The sequence below is a fragment of the Equus caballus genome, chromosome 1 (assembly GCF_041296265.1).
Source record: "Equus caballus isolate H_3958 breed thoroughbred chromosome 1, TB-T2T, whole genome shotgun sequence".
Lineage (NCBI taxonomy): Eukaryota > Metazoa > Chordata > Mammalia > Perissodactyla > Equidae > Equus > Equus caballus.
In genome coordinates, this window is record NC_091684.1 from 158,510,067 (window position 1) to 158,520,537 (window position 10,471).

The 10,471-nt window shown below is 39.8% G+C and overlaps 1 protein-coding gene across 36 annotated transcripts in view; it reads left to right on the top strand.

Annotated features, from left to right (window-relative positions):
* The window catches only part of PPIP5K1 (diphosphoinositol pentakisphosphate kinase 1), a 43,219-nt gene extending 33,547 nt beyond the window's left edge, over positions 1–9,672 (top strand). For all 36 annotated transcript variants that reach the window (XM_070238049.1, XM_070238018.1, XM_070238067.1 and 33 more), the window contains 2 exons: positions 4,872–4,985; positions 7,660–9,672. In XM_070238049.1, coding sequence (XP_070094150.1) covers positions 4,872–4,985; positions 7,660–8,621 — 1,076 coding nt within the window. In that variant the 3' untranslated portion in view covers positions 8,622–9,672. The remainder of the gene's footprint in view (positions 1–4,871; positions 4,986–7,659) is intronic.
* The last annotated feature ends 799 nt before the right edge of the window (positions 9,673–10,471 follow it).

Genomic DNA, 10,471 nt, shown 5'->3' on the forward strand with positions numbered 1-10,471 from the left:
CTTGGCCACGGGGCCAGCCCCAAAGACAAAATAATCTTTAAGTCAAAAATTGTTACAAGAGACAAAAAAGGTCATTATATATTGATAGGAAAAAAAATGTCAATTCATCAAGAAGATATGACAATTATAAACATCCACACACAAAACAACAGAGTCCCAAAATACATGAAGCAAACATTAAGAGAATCATAGGGAGAAATAGACAGCTCTACAATAATAGTTGGAGACTTCAATACCCCACTTTTAGTAATGGATAGAAGAATTGGACAGAAGAGCAATAAGGAAACAGAGAACTTGAATAACACCATAAACCAACTAAACCTATCAGACACATATAGAACATTCCACGCAACAACAGCAGAATACAGATTCTTCTTAAGTGCACATGGAATATTCTCCAGGATAGACCATATGCTAGATCACAAAAGAAGACTAAATAAATTTTAAAAGATTGAAATCACACAAACTGTCTTCTTCAACCACAATGGAATGATGCTAGAAATCAATAATAGAAGGAAAACTGGAAAATTCACAAATATGTGGAAATTAAAGAACATTCTTAAACAACCCATAGGTCAAAGAAGAAATCACAAGGGAAATTAGAATATGCTTTGAGATGAATGAAAATGCAACATGCCAGAAGTTATGGGATGCAGTAAAATCAGTGCTAAGAGAAATTTATAGCTGTAAACACCTACATTTTAAAAGAAGAAATCTTAAATCAAAAACTTAACTTTATACTTTAAGGAACTAAAAAAAGAAGAGCAAGCTAAACCAAAAGCTAGCAGAAGGAAAGTGATAATAAAGATTGGAACAGAGATAAAGGAAATAAAGAATAGAAAAACAATAGGAGGAATCAACAAAAACGAAAGTTGGTTCTTTGAAAAAACAACAAAATTGATAAACCTTTAGCTAGTCTGACTAAGAAAAAGAGAGAAGGGCCAGCTTGGTGGCATAGTGGTTAAGTTTCTGCACTCCAGTTCGGCGGCCCAGGGTTCACAGGTTCGGATCCCAGGCATGGACCTAGCACCACTCATCAAGCCACGCTGTGGCAGCAGCCCACATAAAATAGAAGAAGATTGGCACAGATGTTAGCTCAGTGATGTTCTTCTTCAAGCAGAAGGAGGAAGATTGGCAACAGATGTTAGCTCAGGGAAAATCTTCCTAAAGAAAAGAAAAAGAGGAAAAGAGAGAGATGATGCAAATAACTAAGATCAGGAATAAAAGTGGGGACATTGCTAGTGACCTTACAGAAGTAAAAAGGATTATAAGACAGTACTATGAACAATTGTATGCCAAAAAATTAGATATCATAGATGAAATGAACAAATTCTATAAATACACTAACTACAAAAACTGACCCAAGAAGAAATAGAAAATCTGAACATACCTATAACAAGGAAAAAAGACTGAATCAGTAGCAAAAACCTGTCAAAACAAAAAGAAGTCTGAAACAAGATGGCTTCACTGGTAAATTCCACCAAACGTTTAAGAAGAATTAACCCCAATCCTTCTCATACTTGTCCAAAAAATAGAAGAGGAGGAAATACTTTATGTGAAGCCATAATTACTCTGATATCAAAGCAAGACAAAGACACCATAAGAAAAGAAAACTACAGACAAATATCCCTTATGAGTATAGAGGCAAAAATCCTCAACAAAATACTAGCAAACCAAATCCAACAGCATGTTAAAAGAATTATACACCATGACCAAGTGAGATTTATCTCAGGAATGCAAAGGTGATTCAACGTAAGAAAATCAGTCAGGGCAATACACTACATTAATAGAACACAGGGAAAAAACACCACAATCATCTTATTTGACACAGATAAGCATTTACAGAATTCAACACTCTTTCATGATAAAAACACTCAGCAATCTAGGATTAGAAGGGAACTTTCTCAACATGAACTAGGGCATTTATGAATAACCCACAGCATACATAATACTCAATGGTGAAAGACTAAAAGCTTTCCCCCTAAGATCAGGAATGAGACAAGGATGTCCACTTTTGCCACTGCTGTTCAACATGGTACTGGAAGTTTTATTCAGAGCAATTAGGCAAGGAAAATAAGTATCCAAATTGGAAAAGAAGAAGTAAAACTATCTCTATTCACAGAGGAAATGGTCCCATATAGAGAAAATGGCAAAGAATCCTCAAAAAACCCTACCGGAATTAATAAACAATTTCAGGAGAGTTGTAGAGTGCAGGATCAACTCACAAAAATCTATTGTGTTTCTATACATCAGATTGTATATATACAATCCAAAAAAGAAATTAAGAAAACAATATCATTTATAATAGCATCCAAAAGAATATAATACCTGGGAGCAAATTTAACCAAAAAGTTTAAAGACCTGTACACTGAAACTACAAAACATTGCTGAAATAAATTAAAGAAGACCTAAATAAATAGAAAGACATCCCATGTTCATGTAGAAGACATAATATTGTTAAGATGGCAATATTCCACAAAGCAATATATGGTTTAAATATAATCTCTATCAAAATTGCAATGCACTTCTTTTTTTGCAGAAATGGAAAAGCTGACCCTCAAGTTCATATGGAATTGTAAGGGGGTCTGAATAGCCAAAGGAATCTTGAAAAAGAAAAACAAAGTTGGGGGACTCACGCTTTCTCATTTTAAAGCTTACTACAAAGCTACAGTAATTAAAACAGTGTGGTACTGCCATAGGATAAACACACAGACCAATGGAATAGAATCAAGAGTCCAGAAGTAAACCCATACATATATGGCCAATCAATTTTCAACAAGGGCGCCAAGACCATTTAATGGGGAAAGAATAGTCTCTTCAATAAATAGTGCTGGAACAACTGGATATCCACATGCAAAAGAATGAAGATGGACCCCTACCTCACACCATATATAAAACTCAAAATGGATCAATGACCTAACTATAAGAGCTAAAACTATACAACTCTTGGAAGACATAAGATAAATCTTCATGACCTTATATTTGGCAATGGATTCTTAGATAGACCAAAAGCACAGGCAACAAAGGAAAAAAATACATAAATGGACTTCACCAAAATTAAAAACTTTTGTGCATCAGAGGATGTTATCAAGAAAGTGAAAAGACAGCCTACAGAAAGGGAGACAATATTTGCAAATCATTTATCTGATAAGTGTTCAGAGTATAACAGTTCAACAACAAAAAGACAACCCAATTTAAAAATGGGCAAAGGACTTGAATGGACATTTCTTCAAAGAAGATATACACAGAAATTAACAAGCACATGAAAAGGTGCTCACCTTCAGTAGTCATTAGGGATATGCAAATCAAAGCTACAGTGAGAGACCACTTCACACCCTCTAGAATGGCTATAACTTTTTTAAAAAGAAAAAGAAGAAAACAGAACCAGTTTTGTTGAGAATGCACAGTCTAGTGCAAGCAAAGCACAAGGTGATCCTGGGGCATATTGTATCAAAAACAAAGAAGGAATCAAGCCTGAAGAGGTTCCCACTGACCAGAATTGGAACATTTTAGCATTATAAAGAATAATTTATTGCAATTGATTAAAGTTGACTGAATATATAAAAATCCACAAGCTCATAATGGATTTTACAAAAAAGAAAACAAAAATAAAGTAATTCTCATCTGCCACTACTAGAGGATACTTTTCACCAACTCTTTCCTCTGGAAAACTAATTAAAAGGAAATAAACACTTATCCTGCCTTTTCAATAAGACCTGCAGTTCAGTGCAATCAAATAGCCCCAGTTGAAGAGGGAAAGCTCTTCTTTACAGAAAATATGCCAGCTAATAAATGTAAAAGGATTGATAGAATTACAAAGTCACCAGTTGACATCCCTAATCAAATAATTCAGGATCATCAACGGATATTAACACAATTAGGTGAAATGTTGATCAGGTTGCATGGTGCCAAAGGATCACTTCTAATGAGAAGGGGAAAACTTTAAAATGGTGAGATCTTGTGGGCACCATTTTAACCCAATTACTAAACCTAGCCTTACTTAGTGGGACAATGAGACATATGTGCCTCCAATGATGCAATGTAAAGTACACAGGATCACTTCTTGAAGTATTCTTGCCAAAGTTATTTAAATTGAACCATCTAATCAAGCCTTTATATCCAACTTCCAGTTTGTAGGAAATACAAGGGATAGTGAAACAAGTTAAATGATTCTATGAGGAAGCAATCGGACAAATCCAGACTGTGTCACATGACATTCTGTGAGACAACTGACCTATTTTCAGAAAGTCACTATGAAAAAATTAATGGGGGGGGCACTATTGTAGATTAAAAGAGATTTTGGAGATGTAACAAAATGCCATGCATGGTTCATGTTTGGATCTTACTATAAAGACATTTTGGGAATAATTGGGGGAGATTTGAATATGGATTGGGTATTAGATGATATTAGGGTATTATTTTATAATTTTGTTAGGTTTATTAATGGTGTATGGTTATCTAGGAAAAATTCCTTATATTTTAGAGATGAATATTGAAGTATTTAGAGGTGAAATGTTTCATAATGTCTGTCATTTATTTTAAAGAACTTCAGCATGAAGAAATAGGTGAAATAAATATGGCAAAATGTTAACGTTAATGTGTTAAATATAGGAGGTGAGTATATGGTAATTTCACTAGTCTTTCAACTATTCAACTAGTCTTTCAACAGTTGAAAAAAATATGTTTGAAAATGTTCATAATATAAGGTTTGAAATAGTAAAAGTGGTTTGTGTGTGTGAAGAGTCCCTAGGAAATGCTACCTCTCAGTCTGAGGAAGTATAAGTTGGTTTTGACTTATGTTGAGAATATGTGGCTCTTAAATTCTTCCTCATATACTTTTTTTCTTCCCTCTCTCTCCTCCACCTATCCAGCCCTCTTTGACTCTATGCACAGCAACCAGGCCTCAGATAGCCCATTTTCCGCACCCCGTAATCTCCATTCACCTACCCTACAACTCCGGCAACGCTCTGAGAAGCCCCCTTGGTGTAAGTAATCCTTTTGGAACTCCTTAGACAAAGGCCAAGAGGGCTGGAAGGATTGGTGAATGAGAGACCTATGGTATGAGGGAAACAAAGAAGAGGATTGAAAGACCAGAAATAACCAGTTGGGGAAGTGGTCTCATCTGCTGTTTCCAAGATGAAGGAGGATCTGTTTAGTCTATCTCGTCACTTCTGTCTTCTATGCCCCCTCTATCTCATTGGAGAGGCTCCTAAAAGATAGTGGCCCAGAGGGTCCTTTGGGGAAAGAAGGAAGGAGACTTCATTCTCCTCAGATCCCCATTTGGTCTCTACAGCTTTCTTAAATAAGGATGACTTAGGACGAAATCTGGACATATAGGAAAGCTGGGAGAAGGAAACTAGAAATTGCTGTTACTTTCTATGTGTCCCTTCTCTCAATTGTCTGTTCTCACTTGCTAGTCCAAGTTGAAGTGCTGCTTTTTCCCATTTCTTCTTTATAATCTCTAGCCTGTCACTAATTATCCTTGGTAACAGTGGTGCCACAAGGAGTTCTTGGAGTAACTGTAGGGAGGAAAAGATACCAGTAATAATCAGAGGGAGTATAAGGGCCAGAGACACTAATGATGGAAAAATCCTTTTTGTATTCTTCCTGCCTCCAGGGAATAAATAAAATCAAATGTGGCTTTCATTATTTTATTTGGATAGGAGTGAAGCAAAGATTTGTATTTACCATTGGGGTAAACAGTTGTAGAATTTTGCCCTTTTTCTGGCACCTTGTATGCAGAAAAAAACGCTCCTTCCTGACACCAAGAATTCTTCCCCAAATTTCAGATTATTCTACACTCACCTTGCCATTGCTCCTTTTACCTCTTTCCTGGAGTGTTTATGGGTTCTGTGCCGCTGGCAATCTTATCCTTCTCCCGCTTCTGTTTCTTTCTGCCCTCTGATTTGCCTGAATCAAACCAGTAGCTGAATGTTAAGGCTACTTGCATTCTTAGGTGAACCCATCTTAAATGTTTTTTTCTTTTTTTTAAATCTCGGTATCAGGTGTATAGCCTTATTGGTAAACATGCTTTTTTAGGGTCTGTCTGTCTGCCCTCAGTAGAGGTTGTTGGTCCAAAACCATATTCCTCTTTTTTTCCTGATTCAAGTATGCCTCTTGTGATCATTTACTGAAAGGAGAGAACTGGCATACCTTAAAATCAATAACTGACTGAGCCTTTTTAGGCTCAAGCTTGCCACCTTTCCCAGGTTCTCTTTCATGACAAGATAGTCAGGTGTCCCCTGTTTCCAAAATCTATCATTATTGGTATCAGAGTGCTTTAAATATAAAGTTACAATACCATCAGTAAATATGATATTTACAAAGGAAAAAGTAGATCATTCCCCTACTAGAGGTCAATGAAGAAGTAGAGGTTGGGATAGGAATTATCTAACAGTGTAATTGAAGACTCAAGGCCTTCATTTTACTACTGTGAGAATCTAGGAAACTAGTTTTTATATTTTATATGTGTATAATATCTACAAGCCTGTAACATTGTATGTCTCAAGACTTAGAGGGTCTTGGGGCTGTCCCCATGGCATAGTGGTTAAGTTCGTGCATGCCGCTTCAGCAGCCCAGGGTCCACTGGCTCAGATCCTGGGCTTGGATCCTAGGCGTGGACCTAGCACCACTCCACAAGCCACACTGTGGCGGCATCCCAAATGAAGTAAAGGAAGACTGGCACAGATGTTAGCTCCGTGACAGTCTTCCTCAAGCAAAAAGAGGAAGATTGGCAACAGATATTTCAGGGCCAATCTTCCTCACCAAAAAAAAAAAAGACTTAGAGGGTCTTAACCTTGGATCTATGGATGGATTTTAGGATAAAGTTTATGAACCCCAGGAATTATATGTAAAGATTAATGTGAATTTCCATATGTACATTTTTCTGGGAAGATAGTCCATAACTTTCTTTAGAGTTTCAAAGGGGTCACTGGCCCCAAGAAAGGTTAATCAAGAAGTGCTGCCATTTAGAGATTCCATGGAAGTCTTCCATCTTCAGGTAAATAGTTTTCCTTCCTACTGTTCTAATTCACAAGGTTTTTCTGCATTCTCCTGCTTACTTGTCTCTTGGGCTATAAACAATGATTACCTCTGCCCCAGAAATATGTTTGATTACTTTAAAGAAATGATTCTTAACAAAAGATGTACATCAGATTTTCTTGGGAGTGTTTCAACAAAATATATTGCTCTCATCCTCCCTGGCACCCATTCCTTTTCTGTAAACCTATAGAATTAGAATCTCTAGAGATGGAACCTAGGAATTTGTATTTTTAAAAAAATTTCCCATAATTTTGATATGTAATCCTAATTATGAAACACTGGGATAAAGTGTTTGCTTCCAAATAGGAATGAGGGGCCATGGGAGTTTGGAGTTGGGATGTGGGTACTTTGTGAAACAACTGGATGAAGTGGGCCTCAGCACTCTCTCCTGAACTCTCAGAGGTACCTTAGTGATACTCCTGTAATATACATTAGGCCAGAGCAACAGTTCCTGAGCTGGGCTAACTTAGGAGTCTGCATAACTTGGGAAGAATTCAGACCCTCTTACCTCAAGACATGAGTAATATAGGCTGTCTATTCTGGCATTTGAACTACGTACATAGAATAGAGCCTACTCATCCATCTTGCCTGACTTGGTTTCCTGACTTTGCTTTACAGACAGCAGTGGCCCTTCTAGCACTGTGTCCAGTGCTGGTCCTTCCTCCCCTACTGCAGTGGATGGTAACTGCCATTTTGGCTTCAGTGATCAACCGTCCCTAAGTTCACATGTGACTGAAGAACATCAAAGTCTTGGGCTGCTCCAGGAGACCCCTGGAAATGGAGCTCAAGAGCTCCCCATAGAAGGGGAGCAAGAGCCTTTTGAACCAACCCAGTCCCCACAGGAACTACCTGTGGAAACCAGCCAGCCATGCCAGAAGGTTGCTGAGGAGGTCAGCCAGCCATGCCAGGAGGTCCCTGACATCAGCCAGCCATTCCAGGACATCCCTGAAGAGATCAGCCACCCATACCAGGAGGTGCCTGACATCAGCCGGCCATGCCAGGAGAACCATACCAGTGTTAACCAGACATGCCGGGAGGTCCCTCAGATCAGCCAGCCATGCCAGATGGCCAGCCAACTGTGCCGGAAAATCTCTGAGGAAGCTTATCAGCTTTGCCAGGAGAGCCCTGAGGAGGTCAGCCAGCCATACCAGGGAGTCCCTGTAGAAGTTGGCAGGCTGGTCCAGGGTTTCCCTCTAGGGGTTGGTGGCCTGGTCCAGGAAACCCTTTTGGAAGTTGGTAAACCAGCCCAAGAGATCCCTGAGGAGCTCAGCCAACCATGCCAGGAATTCTCTGTGGAGGTTGGAAGGCTGGCTCAAGAGGCTTCTGCAATCAATCTGCTGTCTCAGGACATCCCTGAGGTTGATAAAACATCCCAAGAGTTCCCTGAGGAGGGTGATCTGCAGGTCCATGAGGTCTCTGAGGAGGTTAATCAGCAGTCCTGGGTGGTCCCTGAGGTGACTGACCAGCTGCCTGGAGAGGATATTCCACAAGCCCAGTATCCATCTAGTGATCCAAACCCTCAGAGCCAGTCTCTAGCCCATGACCAGCACTCACTCGTTCCACCAGCAACATGTGATTAATAATTTTCTCATTAGTGGTGTCACACTATACCAGCCATTTGAGCTAGCCACTTTTTCTGCCAGCATAAGGCCTTGTGTTTCACCAGAGGTGTCTGAGGAAGCAGTCCTCTTGTCATGAAGCCAACAGCTGTGACAGAGCTGGGCTTGGAGAGAGCCAGTTTCATGTTCAAAGCAACCACTGACTCCTCACCTAGCCATTAGACTTGAATAGGATTTCCTTCAAGGGGTGCGCTGGTCTGTCATTACCCAGCCTCCTCTGAGCATCCCAGGAAATCCAGATTCTTAAAGGAAATGCCTCTTAACTGCTGAAGACACCATCTGGGGACAGCAAGTGCAAAAGGGGACTCCAAGGTCTTCATTTTTCTGGGGAATTATTCACAACTTCTCAAGGTACCCTTAGACCATATGTGCATTCAGGGGGACTCTTGTCTTTGCTAGCACTCCTCAGGTGGGCCCAAGATGGCTGTCTGAAATGTCTGGGAAAAAAGAGAGTCCCCTTCCCAAACAAACATCCGTCATGGCGCTAATCTTTAGATTGGGCTTATGGATGTTTCCATATCGTCCCCAAGTGCCCCCTCTGCCCCAATCCTGTTCCTCTGGGCAGTAGCTCTAGGGAAAAGTAGGTATTTGATTGCTGTGAAAATTTCAGAGTAACTACTTAAAATGCTCTGGGGGTTCTTGGCCAATCTGTGAAGCTGGACCTCCTTTGGTTGTGGGGCTATTTGGTTTAGGAGGTGCTGTAGTAGAGAAAATCAGGTTCTATTTTAAGCATTCAGCAGAGATCAATATTGTACAGACATGAGCAAAGATTATATATATATACACATATATATATATATATATTTCTGTAGTAGTGCCAGGGACAGACTGGCCAAAGACCAAACACTCCAGCGTCCCCAAGAGGTTTGTCCTTATATCATTGCATCTTTAGGGCCAGGTGTGATTATGAAGCTTTTCCCAAAGATCTGGGGGTGGGTAGGAGGGGTAATTCAGTCATTGGAGTTGGGAGCCAGAACATTATGAGTGCTCAATAAATATGAAATAATGACAATGGTAGTAGTGGTGATGATGTTCATGTGAATTCAAGAATGAATATGACTGTAAGTCACTCATGTCTATTTGTGACTGAATTAATCTGAAAAGTCAAAAGCCATTATAGTTGAGCAAGAATGGGCTATAAAAATATAGGGATCAGGTATCCCGGGAGGTTCCTATGGCAGTCACCCCACCATCCCAAAGTGTCTTAAATGAGTAGTGTTGCAGGGGATTTCTAGCTCTCTGAAGCACCAGAGGGTACATGCCTTCTCACCAAATCCTTAGAATCAGCTGCTTAATTTTTCACTCTGATGCTTTAGAGTGTCAGGAGGAGTTGATATGAAGGGGTTATGCTCTTTCTTTACTCATTTGACATCTTTACATTGGGAGAGCCCAGAATACTGGGAGGGCTGGATAGCCCCGTCTGTATATATTCTCATTCACAACCTGGCCTCTCCTGACATACGCAGGACTATAAAGGGTTTTGCTGCCAGGGAAAAAAAACCCAACAATTTTACGTTTTGGAAATCCGTACTGTACAGGTGAGAGGTGTTTACCACCTCAGTAGGCTCTGGATTTTTTAGGGCCCCCCCAACTCTTTGATGTTTCCTTATCTGGGTATCTGATGCTGGTTATTTGGTCCTCAGCTCTTGACCCCATCGTATGCAGATCCCCTTCCCAAGAGAACCCCTCCCCAAACCAAATGTATGTCTCCACCCTAGGCTCCTATTGTCATACTCAGGCATTCTCACCCATTTTCAGAAATTATGCTGGCTCCGCATTTTTTTCTCCCTTTGTCCACCCTATGTTCTCTG